Source organism: Pinus tabuliformis, chromosome 3_1, assembly GCF_031772625.1.
Source record: "Pinus tabuliformis cultivar Carrire ecotype Pingquan chromosome 3_1, CPIR1, whole genome shotgun sequence".
Taxonomy (NCBI): domain Eukaryota; kingdom Viridiplantae; phylum Streptophyta; class Pinopsida; order Pinales; family Pinaceae; genus Pinus; species Pinus tabuliformis.
Window position 1 is genome coordinate 150,474,248 of NC_142301.1, and position 22,652 is coordinate 150,496,899.

The 22,652-nt window shown below is 36.9% G+C and overlaps 1 protein-coding gene across 1 annotated transcript; it reads left to right on the plus strand.

Annotated features, from left to right (window-relative positions):
* The first annotated feature begins 15,643 nt into the window (after positions 1–15,643).
* LOC149186241 (uncharacterized) lies at positions 15,644–16,213 on the plus strand. Its single transcript, XM_089409271.1, has one exon. The coding sequence runs from the start codon at positions 15,644–15,646 to the stop codon at positions 16,211–16,213; it is 570 nt and encodes a 189-aa protein (XP_089265397.1).
* Positions 16,214–22,652: the final 6,439 nt, after the last annotated feature.

Here is a 22,652-nt window from a genome sequence, read left to right on the forward strand (position 1 = left end):
GATACAAAGAGCAAGACCTTCTTTAGAGCAACACCACAACAATTGGAAATGTTAAAAGGGCTTTGTGACATAGTGGAAAGCAAAATTATGGAAACCAGGAAGCATACCCCTCACAACTATAAAGATGGAAGTGTTGTTTCTCCTAGCATTCCACAACCTACAAGGGTTACACCACAACAATTGGAAGAAAAAAGAGAAAAAGGGCTTTGTTACAATTGTGATAGCAAATGCACTAAAGGTCATAAGTGTGCTGAGAAGAAATTATTTTACATAGAATATGAAGAGGAGGAAGAAAAGGATCAAGAAACATCAAAAGAAGAGGATATACACTGGGACCCCACCCCAGAGAAAGAAGAAATGAATCAGACCATATCCTGTAAAGCATTGGCAAGAATTACCATTCCTCAAAATCTTAAGATAGAAGGACATATCAAGATGAAAAAGGTGCAAGAAGTGAAATATCACATCGAGAAAGAAGAAATAAATCCAACCATATCTTGTAATTCATTGGTCGAAATTACCACTCAAACTATCAAGATAGAAGGACATATCAAGAAGAAAAATGTTCAAGAAGTGAAAGATCACATCGAGCATCAAGAAATGAATCCAACCATATCTTGTAAAGGATTGGAAGGAATTGCCACTCCTCAAACTCTAGAGATAGGAGGACATATCAAGAAGAAAAAGGTCCAAGTAGTGAAAGATCACATCAAGCATCAACAACAAGTTCTCCAACTTTTAAAGGATAACGCCACTTTGGTACAAAATCAAATGAAACAACAGGTAGATCAACATCGTAGTGAAAAATGTTTTGATGTAGGTGATTGGGTATTTTTATTGCTACATCTCAAGCAAGTTATTTATGAGAAGGAAATGTTGGCAACACTACATGCACTTAAAAAATGGCGACCTTACCGAATGGGAAGACTCTTCAAGGATGAGGATGTGGAAGCATTGTTTTGTACTAATTCTATTATCCAACCAGATTGGATAAACGAAGCAAGGGATGAATGGAAGAAGGAGGAAGAAGTATGGCCACTTATTCAAAAGTTGCAAAAGATTCCAATTCAAACAATATTGCCTTAAATTGAAGAGGGAGGAAAAATCATATTGGAACCTGGAGCAGTCACATAAACAAGAACCCGATAGCTACGAAATCGATCAATTTCAGAGTATCTCATCAAGTGGAAGAACTTACCCGCTGAAGATTCCACATGGAAGGACAAGAATTTTATACAGAAGCATCAATAACTACTCAAGCGTTGAGGACAATGCTTTTTGAAGGAGAGGGGCATGTTAGGCCCTTATACTACTAGTGTAACCCCTTATTGTTATCAGTACAACCCACTTATTATATTGATGTACCCATGTAGTGCCCATTTGTTACTATTGTGCTCCATAGAAGCCCACTATTATTATTATTGTGCCCTTACATTATTATTGTTATGTCGGCTCTGATTATGTTATGACCCCTTAGACTCCTATATATAGAAAGGCGGTCTTTTCATTTGTATCATCCAAGAATTGTTCATTTATGTAATGTAAACGAGGTTTCCCCCTTGAAGAGGCTGAATTCTAAGGCGTTGATCTATCTTTTCTATCTTTTCTTGAGTTGGTTTCATAACACCATCCCTGTAGTTAAGAAGTGAATAATATGAGAAAAATGGTTATCAGCTACACATATCGCAAAGAGTTGTGCATCGAGTAACCCGTCCTCCAAATTACTGGGTCCCTCACCTATTTCAATTTGCGACAGATGATGAGGTCCAACATTCAACATCCCCGGCTTCACAATGACTTCAAAGTCATACATCTAAAATAATAACAACCATTTGCAAATCTTTCCCCCCAACACAAGCTTGTTGACTAGGTATTTTAAGGCATAATGAAATGCCCTCCCAACAGATAATGCCTGAATTTTTGTAGCGCGTAGACCATGGCCAACTCTTCGCCCTCAATTTTTGAATATTTTTTCTCGCCCTTTGATAACTTTCTACTTGTGAAGGCTATATGATGGTCTAGTTATCCTTCGCCCCCCTGTGTGAGTACTGCACCCAGCGTAATGCAAGAAGCATCCACATGTACATGAAACTCCTTTTTCTAATTGGGAAATACCAAGATTGGTGTAGTTACTATCTTTTCTTTCAACACATCTAAGCTGCGTTGACATTCTTCATCCCAACAAAATGTCACATCCTTCTTTAGCATTTTTTCCATGGGCATGGTAATTTGAGCATAAGATTTGATGAATTTTTTGTAGTATCTCGTGTGTCCCAGCGTCGTGCATAGCTGCTTGATGTTCCTAGGGGCCTCCAAGTTCACAATCACCATAATCTTTGTAGGATCGACCATCAATCCTTTTTTGCACACAACATTGCCCAGCAAGATCCCAAAAGCGACACAAAATATACTATTTTTCAAATTCAGCGCAATATAGTACCTTCTACATGTATCCAACATAAGGCGCAGACTTGCTACATGGTGCCTCACCAAGCCAAGCACTGTCTATTCGTCAAAGTACACTTCCAAGAACTTATGAATGAATTCCTTGAATGCTGCTATGACTACCCAGGAAAATATTACAAGTTTGTTCTTCAATCCAAACAGCATAACAGTGTACTGAAAGCAACTCCACTCTATTGTGAAGGTGGTTTTTCTTCTATCCTCTGGGGCAATTTTAATTTGATGATACTTAGAAAATCCATTAGTAAAGGAATAGGCCTCTTTCCCTCTGACACTATCCAACACTTCATCTGTAAAAAATGTCGAAAATGGATCATGAACACATGCATCATTAAGCTTCCACAAATCTACGCAAATCCTTATTTCTCCTTTTTGATTCTTCTCATGGGCCACCATTGGGATTACCCAAACAAACTCTTCAACAAGCTCTATAATGCCTGCCTCCAACATTTTATCCAGCTCTTGGTGAACCCTTTCCTTATGCTTAGGGTTAAGGCAATAAGGCCTTTGTTTAATAGTCTTCATGTCCGGCTTCAAGGTGATCTTCATAATGCCCAAATCACCAATTATGACCTTTAAGTCTAAAAATGTAGTGTGGAAGAGATCGTGGTATTCGCGAAGTAATTCAACAAATTTATCTACTATAGCATCATCCCAATAATCTCCAATATTTGTGAACTTCTTTTCTTCTTTAGTGCCAATGTTTACTTGCTTCATTTTCAAAGTTATTGAGAAGTCTCATTCTCTACTTGTGGTCCTTCAACTTTGCGATGCCCTTCTATCCTCGAAATATTGATATTCCTTGGTTGTTCTTTCTCCTCTTCAACGGTCACGTTATAGCATTCTAATGCGTGGTGTAGCTAGGTGCTCCAATCTTATTCGGTCCATTCCATAGCTTCCTTCAGCATTCTAAAGATAACCGCTTTAATTTCTTGCAGCGCTTCATCGATGCTTGAAAATCCGTCCTCAAAGCTGAATGTCAATAAGAATCCTTCCTTCAATACATCCCATTTTGCAGTGCCATGGAAGAGCTCTGTTCCAGGTACCAGTTGATTGGGATTGTATCCAAGGTATGACAAATTCTGTGTACACATTCTGGTTGTAGTTCTATCACCCATAACTTAGTCCATTTTGCTAGGTGATCGGACGGATCATTCCTTCCATTGTACTTCTCAGTCATTCTGGTATTAGCATGCCCAAACCGTAGCTTCATCATTCTCCTATAATCTCCCCATCCAGAAAAACTATCGTTATGTGTACCCCACCATCATTCGAGCATAGCGCATAGTGCCAACTCCAAGGCTTGAAAGTGGTGGGCCTTAGGGACTTCACACTCAAATTCATCTAAAACATATCTACATCAGTCAAACCATCATAATGCAGTAACTTTCTTACCTTTGATGAAACAGAACACAGCGACTTCGTCATCATATTTCAATGCAATGTAGAAACTTCATGTACTCAATTATGATAATGTTTTAATTCCGCGTCTGAATCAAAAGTGCAAGAGCTCTCCCGATCCCTTGCAATTCATCCATCTTCTGTTGGATTGATCCAATCCTGATCTCACACTGCTATCTTGTAGATTTGATCCAGCTCATCATCACTTTCCACATATTCGTAGACTGGTTCAGTATAGCACTCCCCTTTTGTAGGATCCAGTGGCATTGTAACCCTAAGAGACTTTCTTTCAAATGACATTGTCCACTTCTTCAAATTAATGACCCCGTTTAGGTTGATAGCCAAGTGGATTCCTAGGAGCGCAAGGTGGGGACTACTTTCATTGATAATTTCTATAACTTCAAATTCCGCTACCACACTTTCACCATCAATATCAATCATTAGTCCATATAAGCATCCCATGGGGATGATCTTCTATTGATTTGTCATCCTTAGATGAATCGGAGACCAGTAAAGCACAGCTCTCCCCACCCTTTCCCATGTCTGTTTCGGGAGAACAATCACATCGTACCCCAGATCCAAGATGACCCGGTCCATTTCATAATAGCCTATCTGTGTTGTTAGACGCATCTCATGCCCCATTCATGCTTATTCTTACCGATTTTTCGAACCGTGTGCTGCTCTGAAGGAGTCTTTTCCTTATTGGCGCACTTGTCTATTAGGTCTTGCAATCCTTCCACAGCCTTCCTATCACACGGTAAGTTTATTCAGGTCTCCAAAAAGGTAGAAAGTACGGAAGGATCAACCTATGATGGTACACTAGTTTCTTGCATATTTTTCTTTCTTCCTAAAGTGGAGGCATCAACGAAGCTCTTTTTGGCTTCCATGAATGTTTTCTTACCGCGATTAAGATCGAAGCCAGATTCCTTCTCTAGATCGTTGCGGAACCATCCATATTCTTTAAGTAGCTTACCCTTATCTGTGCCAGGAATCATACTGCTTCTTAGCACAATATTAGTCCTCTGATCCTCCTCATGTGGCTCAACCATTATCATTTGTAAATTCTGTGTAGGTTGCTGAGGCTGTAGTTTCTTCTCTTGCATCTTAGCTATTAACACCAAACATTCTTCTATGGCATGGTCAAACTGTCTACAGTATTGACACGAAGGGTATGTAGGATTCTTGTAATCTCACACAAAGTGCCCCGACTGTCCACAGTTGTAGCAAATAATCTGACTGCGAAATCTACCAGGTCCTCGTCCTCGGCCTCATCCTTGGCCATGAAAACCTTTGCGCACTCCTCCGGTGCCTTGATCTGGAGGCCAAGTCTCCACTCACATATAGTAAGTAGAGGTTCTTTCCATCATCCTCTCATAGCTTCAATAGTGGCACACATCGTGGCCCATAGAATTGAAGAAATTACAGAATAGTTGCTGAGGTGTTTGAACAAACTTCTGAAGCAAGTGGCAGTTATCCATTTCATGTTTCCTACTGACTGGAAAAATGACACACAATAGTGCATCCCCCGTGCTTGGCCCGACTGGAGCCTTTAGTTTCAGGGGAATTTCCCCCCCTCCTTTAATATAACTCGCATACATGGGCCAATGATCTTTATTATGCCCATGTCCCGGGCACTTCAAACACCAAAATTTTGCGTGCATGTCTGGATTAGTCTCCTTATCTTTCTTCAAACTCTGTAATTCTAAGTGTAGTCTTGCTAACTGTGAGTGGATCTATGTCACCCCTAGGTTCATATCCTGAATAGGTGATGCATTCAGCCTCATTGCGATTGCCAAGGCTTCTACCTATGTTTCTATCTTTTGCTGTGATAGAGAAATTCTCAAATGGGGAAAAAACGACATGATAAACCAATCACGATGATGGCTATTTGAGATCTGCATGTTAGCCTGTCTAATCTGGCACTTCAACCTCTAATCAAAGTCCCAAGGTGTCTCCTCAACCTTCATCATGACCTCTTTAAATTAAATCACCTACTGTGAGTCAGATTTAGACTTACTAAACTCTTTGTTCAAAGGCATCTGAGTTTCTGCTAGCAATCCATGAGGATTGTCAGCACAATAGTTAATGTACCAGGTTATCGTGCAATCCTGCAAGGTGGTAACCAACTGTGCCTTCTTTATATTATCATCGGTTATTTTCTGGGCTATCAATATAGTGTTCGCAACAAACCATAACTGTTTTGGGTCCTCACTTCTTATGCCCTTGAAAATCAACATCTTCATTGTGTTTGCCATGTTGAATGGAGGCGGTGGAGGTGGAGGTGTAGGTGAAGGAGTACGTGGTGGCAATGAGGGTGGAGGTGGAGTGGATGGATGATGTGTTCTAGGAATACCTTGAGTTATTAGTTGAACAACACTTCACTACGTAGTCAGCACCACGCCTTCGTCATCACTCAAAGGAGGTCCAATCAGTGGGCTATACTCTGGTCCTGACCTTTCACGATATTTAAAGAATATTCTGCTTTGCATAGCTCTGCAAATCAAGGTAATGGCATTACCTGCTTTCCACATAATAGCATTTTAATCCAGTTATTCAATGACCTTAAATACTTACCTCGCAGTCCCTTGAAGAATCTTCACTCTTCTTCGCTATAGTTGACCGAGGTGTCAACTACAAATTCTGTAAGAAATTCTCCCAGAATTTGATCAAGCCAATGATCGATAGCTTGCACAATCTTGTTTTCAGAGGCCTCTAGCTGTTGCACCAATTCTGGAGTCCACACTATAGGACTATCAAGCTTCCATCTTCCTTGATTATTTGTCAATTTAACTAACCACTCGTATAGTTCAGTTGGGAAAGTGCAGAAGAAGATTTTCTGTAACTCTGTATACAAATATCTATTCAACCATTCCTCCTTTGATAAGCATGGAATCCTATTTTCTTGAGCTATGAACTCGTGAATCTTTCGATCTAACCACTTTTCAATCTATTTCTTAGTTGGATTCCAATGATGCGACATTAGACGTCTCTTTAAGATGATCCCAGTTCCGACAACAAAACCATTGGTTGGCTTAGGGCGCCCTGACCTAGGTCCGTAGTTAGTTGCACCAACCATCAAAACCCTACACTGTTGGCCCTTTTGGAAAAAGCCTGCATAGCACAAGTTTCAGTCTCACCTGAAGCAGTATTGGGGGATGCAACAACCAAGTTTCTTCATCCAAAGACTAGTGTAATGTCTTAGAGTGCCTTGGATCTGCCTTCTTGCAGATTGATAAACTTCTAGGGCTCGTTACTATTACTAGGTTAAAGTAGCCTTCAGACCTTCGCGTAGGTCTGCGATCAGTCCTTGTAGAACTTAAACAGTCGATTTACCTACTTTTGTGCATAAAAAAGTAACCTTAAATTGGAGTTTGGGTAGATCTACTTCATTTATCATCAAACATAAAAGAAATAATTTGAAACTTCGTGGAAGTGGCTATGCATTTATTTCTTACATTATTAAGATAGATTCAATAAATTTGTGTAGCATTCATTCATTATTTCATAAAACATGTTATTCATCGAGACCATATATCATTAACAGATACAAAAGGAAATACTTAGTAATTCTTTGGAAAACTATTTTTATTAATCTTCGGTTCACTGATTACAGACTCTTCTTACCCTGCAAAAACAGTTGTAGGGGTCTACGCATTTAGTTGCGGACTCTACCTAGGCCTCCTACACACTCAACTACATGAGCCTTCCCTTCTCTATCTAAGCGCAAGAAGCAAAGCCTTCCTGCCTTAGCTCTTGCTCAAGACATCAAAAATCTTCAATGTCCTCGATTCTCTATCAAGACTTATCAAAAACTTAGTTCTAAAACTCACTACAACTCAACTATTTATAGAATTTTTAATACAAGGGCATGCTCAGTGGACCATGGGTGAATCTCAAAACTGACTCAAAAATTTACTTGAAACAGGGGGCTAAGCCCCTTCGACTCTAATTTATGTATGCGTTATGCATACACATATCATGAAGACTTTACATCTTTTACAAAACTATATACAAAATTTGTGTTAACTAACCACAAACCAACCCAGGGGACCCCATCCCACCACAAGTTCCAAAAGGATATGTTCAAGAACTTATAGAGAGTTTGAATGGAAGATTCCTTGATCTTTCCTTCTTCAAAAAAGTCAGATTCTTTATTATTTGACATTATTTACATGATGTTAGTGGAGGAGAAGAGAATTCAAAGCATTGGCTTGCCAAATTGTTTCATGACTTGCAATATACGTTATGTGAGACACAGGAAAACAAGGAACTAATTGATTTTTAATCTTTTCTAATAGAGTTGCATTAAATTTTTTATTCTCCATGTAAGATTCTTGGATGAATTTTTGTGTCACATGGTTACATAGAAAATTTCCAAAGATGTTCAGGTTATGGTAGGAAATACTTACTATATATGGAAGCACAAATCCATGTGAAAGAGAATTCTCAAGAGAAAAAATTATAAAAGACGTAGTAAGAACACAATTATCATTGGACACATTTGATGATTTGATGCTAGTGTCATTGGTATGGCTTGATTTAACAATTTTGAAATGGAATACATTATATGAAGTTTAGAAACATGGTTAAGCAAAGAAAAAAAATTAAATATTTCAGCATTTTTTTTATTTTTATTTTTATGTTTGAAATAATGTTGTATTTGATGTAATGTAGATCATATCAATATTTTGTATAAACTTTTTCATTTTAATGATACATGTAAGATCTTACCACACTTATAAAATTATGCAACTAAGCTTATTAGGTATAAACAAGTATAATTGGTTGTCTTATTGTTTGATAATGTGTGCATCATGTAGCCACTCTCTTTCCTACTTGTGAAAATCTTATATTTCATGCTCATACAACTTCATAATAATTATTAATTATTCTAACATTATAATCATTTTGATTAAAATTAAGTGATCTTCTAACACTAGTAATTTTAATAAATAAATTGCTTAGTATTATAATAAAATTCAACAAACACACATATAATACATAATAGTTAATTGATAGGTAAAAATAATATAACACATCATGCTAAATGTATATTTAATCAGAAACTCCTTACAAAATATGTTGTTAGAATTAATGGGAGAAATATATTGTTTCAATGCATTGACGTTCAAATACATTCTTATACAGAGTGTTGTTTACCAACAAGTGTGAGTTGTATCCATGTAGGAGTCATTTTCTTCATCTTTTAGTACATTTTCCCACTACTATAAATATGTAATTCATTCATGTATTTGGAAATGGATTGGATATAAAAAGAAATATCTTTTCAAGAGAGTTTGGATATTTTGTTTTCTTTATATCTTACTAATTTGGTATAAGAGTAGGTCTAAACTAGAGGAGGGCCCATGGTCATGGAGAGAGTATTTATTTAAGTGATTTTTATAGTGTGAGTGAGCCTATAAATATTTTATGTGGTTTTTCCATCAACATATCATTAAGAGGAGAATTAGTTTTGTATCTATGCATCTATCGATCTATGTGAAAGGTCTGCCTAGGAAAATCATGGCTAATGTAAAGGAGGGAGGGAGGGCGCACACTAGAAACTAGGACATTCTAAGTTCTCCTAAAGTGTTAGTAAATTTCAATAGCAAATTTAGAACACCAAAATACTATTATGATCGCTATAGAATAAAATACTATAGAAATAATTTGAGGATGAATAATCCCTATTTTAGAAGAGTCAATTGGATTGCAAGAAGCTTTTAACCCTTGCAAATTGAGACGAGTTTTGTTTAAAACAGTTGTCAATTTTTGATGGCAATAAATATTTATTCAATCTTTAGAGGATGAATGGGACCTATTGTGCTATATAAACATCCCATAGATAAAGGATCCTATGGATTTTAGGATGATGGATTGATGTAAGTGAGAAACTAGCACACATCTCTTGTTGTAGAAAATAAGCATTTGCTTGGGTGCAATTAAATGGAACAGTTGCACTACTGAATATTAAGGTGCTTACATCAGATAGGCATCCAAATAAAAAATAAATCAAATGTGAAATAAAAGTATCCACTCAATCCAGACTTTATTTTATGCACTCAATCAAGGAATACAAGAAGAGACTTGAAGGTAATCCTATGTGGAGGAAAATATTCATTCTATTTTAGTAGTGGTAGACTTGAGGAGTCACGAGGCAACAAACCATAGAGATATTATAACCCATGGATAATTGGTTACTCATCTATTAAATTTGGAATTGTTTAGGGAAGAAATAATTATCTTCCAAGCTAAATGTTTGTGAGTATTATTGTTTTGAGTCATACACTATATTTATAAGCAAGTCTATGGTGTTATGTTTGACTTCATGTATTGATCCAATGAGTATATTTCATTATGTGTCTGTTATTTCCCATTATGGAATATGAAAACTATATATACCTAAGTCAAAACGTAAGCCTAATGAAACTATGTGTACCCTTATGCATCGAGAAACCACATGACAGAGGAAATTTTGTGGCTAACTAGAAAACACTTTGTTTGATTGTTTGTGTCATATAAAACCACTTAATTCCTTTTTCATTGTAAGTAGAAACCATGTGAGGATATGGTGAAGAAACACAAGTTTGTGGGGGATGGAGAACCTATGGACAAGGATTCCTGTAGATACTTTTGTTCCTTGAGAATGTGGTGTAGGAGCATCAATAGTATGGTTATGGGTAAACCAAGAAAACCCAAAGCATGGTTAAAGATAAGGTAAGAAAACCTACGATGATGATGATGTTGATGTAGGTAAGTTAAAGGTACAATTACAATTATGAAAATATGTGGTTCAAGGATGGTTGAATGAAGCATGTATAAAATGGAAATCCTAGTAGACAGATGGTTCCAAAGGTTGGTCAACGATGCATTCTAGTCCATGGTTATTCCTTTATATGGATACCAACGTCTTGGTAATGTTTATAAATGGTAGGTTGGAAAAAACAAAAAAAAAAGCTAGATTTTATAAAAAAATCTCTTTATTAAGAGGAGTGTGAGAGTTAATGGGAGAAATGTATTGTTCCAATGCATTCTTATTGATAATGTTGTTTTCCAATATGTGGGAATTGTATCCATATAGAATTCATTGTCAGAATAACTTGTAGTGAGTTATCCAATTACTATTAATATGGAATTTTATGATGTGTTTGGAAAAAGATTAGATTTAATAAAAAATATCTCTTCAAACTTTATTTGTTTGTATTTTTCTAATTTATTTTTCTTATAAATAATGATATTCTTCAAATTTAATTCCTCATATCAACTTACAATTTTTTAAAATGATTACGTATTAATTACTATTAACTAAAAATAATTAACATATAAAAAATATTTAAAATTGAATTAATAAAAACCTTGATATTTTAGATTTCTTAAATTTATTTTTCAACGTCTTTTTTAAAATGATTACGTATTAATTACTATTAACTAAAAATAATTAACATATAAAAAAATATTTAAAATTGAATTAATAAAAACCTTGATATTTTAGATTTCTTAAATTTATTTTTCAACGTCAATCAAACTAAGATCGTATTTTACTAAAATGTGAAGATAAGATGATAAAATTTGGCAAAATCCGGGCAAAAACTATAATATGTCGAGAGAGCGAATCACAAGAATTTTACCAATCATTCAACCATATTTAAAGACTAGAGAGGTTAAGTAGTTTACATATTATCATTTTTATAATTTCATAATTAAATTAAGATACTTATAAAAATTAAATAGTGGTAGAATATTGATAAGTATAAATTTGTGATAAATATTAAAATACTTATTTCAAGATACATGTCATATTATCAATATTATAAAATTATTAAAATTAATTTAATATAATTTTTATTATTATTATTTATATAGATCTATTTTAAATAAGGATCTAACTTGAGCTGAGAGATTAAATTTCTTCACATGCAAACTTTTTTACAGTGCAAAATACAATGTGTTATTTTTCCTTGTTTAAATTGTATTTTTGAATGCTAATTAGAGTATATACAGGACCAAGTAAAAATTTGAACCATAAAAATACTTTTTTTTTATATACAGATAAACATCTGATTCACACATTTTTTTTACTTCTAATTACTTCACAGCATATTCATCTTTCTGAATTATAGCATACATTATTTTTCTATTTAATTTTTATGTTTATTTTGTAGGGACATGGACCAATAGACAAACTTACACAACCTCTGGGCTAAAGTATTATTATTAAATTAATATATAAGTTAAGCATACATGTGTTTAAAATATAATTAATGTAAATAAACTTTTATAATATTATATACATCGATACTATATACTCAAAAAAACATAACTCATTTACATTATTTTTTAATTAATAATTTTAATTTTGTATAGAGAATATGCAATGTTAAGTGGTTAATAGATGAATATAAGAAAAATCTAGACAATTTTATAACAAATAACAAAAATAGAAAAAAACTAATAAAATTTTACAAAAATTTTACAAAACATCTCATGAATATGTACTCTAATTTGTTTTTAATGGAAAGATAGCGTTTTTTCGTCTGAAAATAGTAACATTTTTTTATTACAAATAAGCCTCCCTTTTAAAAAGGAAGTCTTCTACCGCGGAGGAAATGGATTACCACCATAAAAAATGTCAGGAACACCTAAAATTTTGAAGTTTAACAACTATAATTTGGATTTACAAAAATCCTTGCTGGATTTTTTCTAAATATGATTAGAATTTGGGCAATTCCTCTCGCTAATTAAACTACCGCTTTAAAAAGTAAATAGCCACGTTCACAAAAACACGTGAACTGTTTGTATTTCATAACTAAACACTTGATTTATAGAGTCAATCATCCTTTGAAGAAATAAATAGGAACACATTTCAATACCTAAACAAACGTGATTTTAATGTGAAAGGAATAACCATTCAAGCTGATATTCCAAATACAACGTCAATGACACGGAATCATATTAGTTCCAACTCGATAATGGATCACTTTTAACCACCACCTACACTTGACGTAACAGTCTTGACCAACCATTGTATATGTGGAATGGAATATCAATGAAATCAACGGGTCACTCATTCACAATGGACGCAGCTATGGAGTCAGTCTGATAATTGATGGCGACAACGACGATTCAACACGCAGGGGCCGCAGTCTTGGAAGGTAAAATAAGGTGCGGTCACTATCAACAACAATAAATATTTGAAACACAGTCGGTTACGCGGTGGTGTGAGGAATATGTCGCAACTAGCTCATATTTTATTTTCAATTCAGCTACGTTTGGATTTCAAGTTCCATTCACCTTTCATATCTGTAATTTATTGGAGAATCTTTGGAACGAAACCTCCCTGCGATTAATATCAGGAAATTTCCAGAACAAATGAATTTCGAACACAAATTTGAGAATATAAGAAAGGCGAAGATAAACGTTTGTATTGTGAATAATGATTCGAGGAGATTCCTCTTTTAGGCATTAAAATAATTAATATTAATATTTTGATTTTTTTATTTTCTATTCGACCTCTAAATTAACACACACTTGTAATGACTATAGTCGCTCTCGAGAATGGAATAGAGAGCAGAGCTTGTGAGGACTTAACCTAGACTTGTAGGAACTTAAGCCACACATAAATCATACCATCTGTCATCGGTCACATTCCTCTTTTGCCGTTTCGTTGCCTATCGAGAACACATGAGATGGAAGGATCATTCTAAAGTTGCTTTCATTCAGTCTCTCTCGGGCAATATTGTCTCCTGCCATATTGCCTGTTTGACCCCGTGGCCAAAATCTAGGCGTACCCAAGCTATGGCACTGTGCAAACGCCCTGGGAGGTCGAGGTCGATGATTACGACACTGAATTGCTTGCTTCCTTGGCTGTGGACGATATCTTCTGTGTAATCCATTTTTACAGGTATTTAAGTAGGGGCTACCCTCATTTTACAGGTAGGATGAGTTTGAGCAGGGGCTAGCCTCTATTTTAGAAAGAAGAACGATTTATTCAATGAGTTGGGATGCTGGGAGCTATTTAATTCCTCCCAAAGTGACTTGCGTCGTTAACTCTTATAAAATATAAATTTGAAATTGATGTGAACTAATTTTTACGTAAACTAAAGATATTTTTGGCATTTCACTTTTCTCAAAAAAAAATATAAACCATATGAACCTTTAACGTTAACTAAACCTCATACAAACTAATTAATCTAGTTATAAACTATTTATATACTGCTGCGTAAGCAAACTAGAGTTGCCAATCCCTTGTAGGAGGAAGTAAGTCGCAACAACACAGTTAAATACATTCTCCTTCCTTTGCTACATGGGTGTTGCTCATGTTGTTCACACTATAAGGTGATGATTAACATGTTAAAAGAAGAATTAAACCAAGTCTTTACAATGAAGAATTTAAGATGAGGAAGAATATTTTGGACATGCAAAATTATGTGTGACATAAAAAAGAAAAAAGAAAAAAATTATAGTTGTCACAACAACACCACCTTGGAAAGGTATTAGAAAAATTCAACATGGCTGATACAAAATGTGTAGGTACATCATTTTTTTTCATTTCAAATTAATATTTAAACAATGCTCCTCTTGGAAATACTTAGAGCGGGGGAGGGGAGGGTGAATTAGTGTTTCATTTCAATTATTATTTTTATCAGTTAAAAACATTAATATTTGGAATACAAAAAGTTGAAAATAATTAATATTATTTTGTATTAATGGAGAAATGGTTACATAAGTTGTAACGTATCTCCTTAGTTTAGGATTTGTTCCTAGAGTTTAGGAGTTTGTTTGCAACTACCTGATTTCTAGTGATGTACTTAATAATGTAATCATTCATTTGATGAATAGTAGAGTGTACGGAGAGAGTTCTCTTTGTATGAGTACAGTCTCCAGGTGCAGTACTCACCTGTGAGCTGTAACTCCTTCTTTTTAATTCAAATCTGATTTTTATCTTGGTATCAGAGCACAGAGTAGGGATAGCCTTAATTTTTTTTTTTTTTAAGGATGCATCATTGATTACAAAACTGTAGTGGCGGCATTTGTAGAATCAAGTGGACTGCAGTAACACCTGAAGACAGGTCTCAAATGACTGATCATCTCTAAGCGCAAGAAAGTGTTGGCGCGGTATCGTCGCGAACAGTCGCGCCATTTTTGTGCGGAAGGAAGAGCTGGCACGATTTTTTTAGGAATAGACGCGCTAGTTGGCGAGGTTTTGAGGGTGATAAGCACGTCATAAAGTACAATTGGCGCGGAAAATCAAGGATTAATCGCGCCAATTTCGGGAGGCGCGTCGTTTTTGTTTCTGGCGTGGGCGTTTCACTGTTGAAGGAGCGCCAACCTCTTTCTCTTTGAAAAATCTGCAATTTTTGCATATCGGAGTTGCCCGATGGTGGCACTTTGAATTTCCGGCTCTGTTCGGTGGCCGCAGAGCGGAGTAGCCCAGTGGTGGTGCATTGGACTTCCTGATCTGTTCGGTGGCAGCAAATCAGACTTGCCCAGTGGTGGCGCATTGGAGTTCCTGATCTGTTCGGTGGCAGCAGATCGGATTTGCCCGGTGGTGGCATTGGAGTTCCGGATCTATTCGGTGGCAGCAGATCGGACTTGCCCGGTGGTGGCACATTGGAGTTCCAGATCTATTCGGTGGCAGCAGATTGGATTTGCCCGGTGGTGGCGCATTGGAGTTCCGGATCTGTTTGGTGGCAGCAGATCGGACTTGCCCGGTGGTGGCGCATTGAAGGTACAATTTTTTTTTCAACAAAACAGAGGTTCGGATCTGGTATAAGTCAATATGAATAACAGTTTAGAATCGTATCTCCACGAGTCTGGCAAACTCGATGGATCAAATTTCAACAACTGGAAATTCAAGATGCAGACTTTACTTGAAAGTGCAAATGTGTGGTCGATCGTGACAGGAAATGAGCTGAGATCGGGATCAACCACACAAGAACAAGATTGCGATAAAAGGGAGACAAAAGCAAAGGTCATATTGAAGATGTCAGTCAAAGACAATGTTATCCCACATATTAGAGACTGTAAATCAGTCGCTGACATTTGGACGACCATTAAAAACCTATCCCAGACGCAGAATTCAAACCGTGTCTTGTCACTCAAAGGAAAGTTGTTTGCATTGAAGATGGAGGAGAATGAATCCACTGCTAGATTCATTGCAAGAGTCAAAGACCTGAAAGACAGATTGGGAGATATCGGAGAGAAAGTTTCCGATTCAGATCTGGTCACGATCACGTTGAATGGAATGATTGATGATTACCAGACATTTATCACAGGGCTGTCAGCAAGGGAGAAAGCCCCTTCATTTGAAGAGCTGACAGGGATTCTGATACAAGAAGAAGCGCAATGACAAAATTTGAAATCTTAGAGCAATGACCTTGCTCTGATGGAAAAAATGAGATAGTTTAAAGGGAAGCAGCATCAGCAACCGCAGCAGCAGCAGCAGAGAGGAGCCAACACATTTCAGAAGAGACCGTTTAAAGGTATGTCTGCTAATAATTTTCCCATCAAGAAATGTTTTTACTGTGGAAAACCTAGACATGAGATTAGACATTGTTATAAGAGGTAGGTAGATGAAGGAAGAAACAAACAGAGAAAACATAAGGGTTAGTTCGTTAATGAAGAGGAGGATCATAGCCACGAACTTTGACTATTTGTAGTCGATCTTGCCCTTTCATCTTTAAAAGGAGATGAGGACGACATATGGTATGTTGACTCGGGCGTGTCCTCACATATGACTGGTAAGAAGGATTGGTTTGAATTTCTTGAAGAAACTTCATGTGGGTCAAAAATCTATTTAGGAGATGATAGTGGACATGAGATCAAAGGACATGGTGACATTCCTGTAAAATTACCTAGCGGTGACATTAGACACCTTAAAAATGTATTGTATGTTCCAGGAATTAAGAAAAATTTGGTCTCTGTCTCAATGATTACTGATCAGGACATGCAAGTTCAATTCTTTAAGACTAACTGTGTCATTAAGGATAGCGAGATGGAAACAGTTGCAACAGAAGTGCGCGTGGCGAACCTGTACAGACTAGATGTGAAGAGTATGCCACAGCAGGCAATGGTTGCAGCTGGATCAACAACCGAAAAACTCTGGCATCAGAGATTCGGCCATCTTAATCTGCAAGACCTCATCCTACTTTAGAGAAAAGGTATGGTCGATGGACTCCCTGTTTTCCATAATATTAAGCTAGATTGTGATGGATGTGCATTAGGGAAAATGGATAGAGAAGAGTTCCCTTTGCATGTTAATGGAAAGGAAAGAGACATTTTAGAACTGGTGCATATAGACATATGTGGACCTATGCAAACCAGGTCATTAGGAGGAGCATATTACTTTCTCTTATTTACAGATGATTGCACTAGATTTTCATGGGTATACTTTCTGAGTCAAAACAGTCAAGCTTTTCAATATTTTAAAGAGTTTAAATCCATGGTAGAAAACCAGACAGGAAAAAGGATAAAAATTCTTCGCTTAGATCAAGGGGGAGAATATAGGTTGGGAGAGTTCATGGATTTCTACAAGCATCATGGGATTGTGCAACAATTTATAATGCCTAACACTCCACAGTAGAATGGAGTGGCAGAACGAAAGAACAGAACTCTTGTGGAGTGTGCAAGGAGCATGCTTCAAGGTAAGGGTCTATCAAATGGTCTTTGGGCAGAAGCTATTAACATTGCTGTATATTTAAATAATAAGAGTCCTACTAGGTGTCTAGGCTTCAAAACCCCTTTTGAAGCATTGTTTGGATTCAAACCAGTAGTGATTCATTTAAGAATATTTGGGTCAAAAGCTTATGCTCATATACCTAAGGCAAATAGGAAGAAGTTAGATCCTAAAGCCCTGAAATGTATGTTTGTTGGATATGGCACTGAGTTCAGGGCATATAAGTTATTTAATCCTGTGACTCACAAGGTTTTTGCAAGCAGAGATGTCATATTTCATGAACAAGTTGAAGAAGGAAAGAATGACTCTAACAATCATTGGCACATTCCATTGCTATTGGAAGAAAACAGTGAGCGAGATGAAAAGCAGGAGGAGAAGCAAGAAGAAGAAACATACAATGTAATCAATGATGATGCAAGCCCAGAAAAGACTGAAATAGACAGAATTGAGGTAAGTCCCCTACCAAGGAGATCAAGTACGAAGACTCGATTATCTTCTAAATTGAAAGACTATGCGTTAATGTAGAAGATTTTAAACATTGTAGAACCTGCAAATTATGAGGAAGCAAGTAAATCTGATGCATGGAGGGCTGCAATGTATGAGGAAATAGATTCAATAAATAGAAACCATACTTGGTATTTGGTTGAATTTCCTGAAGGTAAAACCCCCATAGGATGTAAATGGCTGTATAAACCAAAAATAAATGCAGATGGGAGTATAGAGAAACTTAAATCTAGACTGGTAGCAAAGGGTTACTCACAGAAAGAGGGAATAGATTTCGATGACACCTTTGCTCCTATAGCCAAATTAAATACCATTAGAATGCTAATTTCCTTAGCAACAAAAAGCAAATGGCAGCTACACCAACTAGATGTCAAGTTTGCATTTCTGAATGGTGACTTGAAAGAAGAAATTTATTTAGTACAGCCTGAAGGTTTTGTGAAAAAGGGACAGGAACATCTTGTGTGTAAATTGAAAAAGGCACTTTATGGTTTAAAACAAGCACCCAGGTCATGGTATGAGAAAATTGACTCATTTTTTGTTTAGCATGGATTTCATAGAAGCTTGAATGATCCAAATCTGTAGACCAAGTTTAATAAATAGAGGCAAATTATTTTGATTTCTTTGTATGTAGATGATATGATCATAACAGGGAATGCTAACAATCTAATCAAAGAAATCAAACAGCAGATATCACAAGTGTTTGAGATGAAAGATCTTAGAAACCTTCATTATTGCTTGGGATTGGAGGTATGGAGAGACTTTGGACAAACTTTTCTTACTTAAGGGAAGTATGCCAGAAGCTTGTTGGAAAGGTTCAAAATGGAGCAGTGCAGATCAGCAGCAACACCATTACCGCAAAACTTAAAGTTGAGCAGTGACGATGGTACTAAACAGGTGGATGCTACCATGTACAGATAGCTAGTTGGAAGTTTGATATATCTAACTACAACTAGACTAGATTTGGCATATTCTGTTAGTGCATTGAGCCAGTTCATGTCAAAACCACTCGGAAGTCACTGGGTCGCAGCAAAAGGTGTGTTGAGGTATCTTAGTGGTACTAGTAATTATGGCATTTTGTACACTGACACTTCTGATGTTATTATAGTAGGTTTTTCAGATTCTGATTGGGCAGGTAACTTGGATGATCGAAGATCTATCAGAGGTTATGCATTCAGCATTGGATCCAGGGTCATAGCATGGAGCAGCAAAAAGCAGCACACTGTAGCTCTATCTTCATGTGAAGCTGAGTACCAAGCATTGTGTGCAGCCACATGTGAAGTTATCTGGTTGAGAAGACTTCTCAACGATGCAGTAAACGAGTAGAAAGAATCAACTATTATCAAAACTGACAACCAGAGTACCACCAAGCTTGCATACAATCCAGTCTTTCATAAAAATTCGAAGCATATCAATACTCAGTTTCATTTTGTTCGAGAGAAAATACAGTCAAAAGAAATATGTGTGGAATATTGTAAAACTTGTGATAACATGGTTGATACTTTTACTAAGCCTCTTGGGCGTGTAAAGTTTGAATTGTTTAGAGGGATGCTAGGAGTTCAGGATAATCCCTTCTCCATTAAGGGGGGGAGTTGAAAATAATTAATATTATCTTTTATTAATGGAGAAATGGTTACATAAGTTGTAATGTATCTCCTTAGTTTAGGATTTGTTCCTAGAGTTTAGGAGTTTGTTTGCAACTACTTGATTTCTAGTGATGTACTTAATAATGTAATCATTCATTTGATGAATAGTAGAGTGTATGGAGAGAGTTCTCTTTATATGAGTATAGTCTCCAGGTGCAGGTCTCACCTGTGAGCTGTAACTCCTTTTTAATTCAAATCTAATTTTTATCTCAAAAATAGTTAACAGGAATAGATGCTTTTATTAATGTGATCTTTTCAATAAATCAAGTACAATACACACACACACACACACACACACACACATATATATATATCTATATCTATATCTATATATAGGGATTGGTGGGCGCAAGGGTTCATAGGTGTTTGTTTAGGTGAGCTTCGTGCATTCTCAGGGTGAGGTACGTTAGTGACTCGACTGGTAAGGAGAGGTACGTTAGTGACTTTTTTAGTTACTTATTTGATAGGGGCCACCCAATAAGTAAAATGAACGAACGCTTGACTAATAAGGATGCGTAAGCAGGCTCGACTGTTAAGGATGCGTAAGGAGGCTCGACTGTTAAGGAGAGGACACGAAAGCAGGCTCGACCAACGCCCCCCCACCCAATAAGTAAATTGAACCTTTAGGGTGCGTAAGCATGCTTGACTAATAAGGAGAGGTGTTCGACCATAAGGTCCGGAGGTGCTCGACCATAGCACCTTTAGGTGCTCGACCATAAGGTCCATTAGGGGCTCGACTGTTAAGGATGCGTAAGCAGGCTCGACCAACGGGAGAGGACCTTTAGGTGCTCGACCATAAGTTTCAATCAGTTGCCAAGCACCAACTTGGACTCTTTGTCAGGATCCATCCTCTAGAGCACCAACTCTGTCTTGTCAAGGCACCAACCTTGAATTTAGGAGCACCGACTCCCAAGACACCAATTATTTCAGTTCTGAGCCACCAACCTCAAGGGCGCCAACCCTCTGTTGTGCCTCAAGGGCTCCAACCCTATGTTGTAAATGTCTGGATCTGTCTGGTTGTAATTCTCTGCTCCCAACCCTGCTGGACCTATGACTTACTTCTGTCCCCCTGTTCCTTCCACTTCTGCCAGAACTTCGGCTCCCTTTTTTCTTACAGTTCGCGAGCAACATTAAACTTTCCTCATTCTTTGTTTTATATCCCTGATACACCTTACCTTTGGCTTCCTCCTTGCTCGCTTGAGCTTCAGCTTCCTCAACGCTCGCTTGATCTTTCATCTTCCTCTGCGCTCACTCTTTGGCTTCCTCTGTCTCTTCGAATTCATCAATACTCAGAGGGCATGTTAATTAGGAAGAGAGGCCATCTTTATTATTATTCAAACATTAGACTTATTCTTTATGGCAATCGCAACATTCATGAATAGTCAGAGTTATTCATTTAAACCCACAATCGCAATCGCAACATTTTGTAGGTCTTTATAATTCGTGTCCATAGTACAACCGATGGATGATAGCTGATTTCCCTGCTGGATGGGATATGATTATAAATTGTTTTTAATGAATCCATCAGGTCCACAGTAACATCGCAATCACAGTTTATAGTGTTCCATCCCTTTATAACTTGCGATACATATCTTCCGACGCGGCGAACGTGATATTACAATAGGGCGTATTACAATGGAGCAGCGGATCCACGATATTATCGCAATTGGAGTTGTAATGTGACAAGGCCTTAAACATTGTGATACATAACTCCCAATACGGCGGACACGATATACCATTAGGGCGCGATATAATAGGAGTCCTCGTTCCGCACCATCAATTTCTTCTGTATTAGATCTGATGATCAACACTCGGTCTAATCAACACAATCCATCAGAAGCTTGCTACACCGTATATCTCTTCTCTCCAGATCTAACGGTCTCGACTTAACCCGATCAACCCAAAACCGTCTGTTGATCCTTCGCAGTCGCTCAACCCACGCTAGATCCAATGGCCTACATGCATTTCGGGTGGACTACTTGCATGAGAGTTACCTGCCTGAAATGAGCAGTTTTTCTCTCTCCTCTAGTTGCTATATGTCAACCATTGAATGGAATCGGGTGCTCTCCTCTAAATACCACTTACCATTTTGCATTTTTCCAAAAACCACTGCCACTATTACAAACTTGCTTTTTTGAATATAACCACGTCCATTAATCAATCACTTAAATAAAGCGCTTAATTGTTTAACCACGAGATTAACTGTTAACTCCTCTGTTATGGCTCTTACTCTTGGCATATGCGATACTTTTGATAGTTTTTCCTTTGGCTTCCGACAACTCTACTCCTTTGGATTCCTTTTACACTAGAACAAAAACTCATCTCCGCTGTTCATCTCTTAATTCCATCCAATATGACTCCACGGCTTCATATTGCCATTAATGACAATCTAGATCAACAATCTCCCCCTTTTTCATTGATGGCAATATTCTTCTTCTCTCCCCCTTTAACATCACTGGAAAAGGAGTGCACAAGGACTCCCCCTGTCAAACTACTCCCCCTGTCCTGCAACACCTTTATGAATCAACTTAAGTGATGCTAAAGAGGTAACCCCTATCTTTTGATGAAGATGTTCAAATGCTTCTCAAGGAAGAGGTTTTGTTGAAATATCAGTTATCTGCTCCTTAGTGTTGATATATTCCAAGATGATGTTTTGTTCAGCTACTTGTTCATGAAGGAGATGATATTTGATTGGTATATGTTTGGTCTTTGAGTTCATCACTAGATTTTTGTTGAGGATGATTGCACTTGTGTTATCACAATAGATGGTAATTGGTTGATTTGTACCTGTTTTGACATCTTTTAGAGCTTCCTTTGTCCATAATATTTGAGTACAACAATCTGTGATAGCTATATACTTGGATTCAGTTGTAGATAGTGATATGGATGTCTGTTTTTTGCTGAGCCAAGATACTAAACAGTCTCCCAGAAAGAATACATTTCCACTAGTACTTTTTTGATCATCG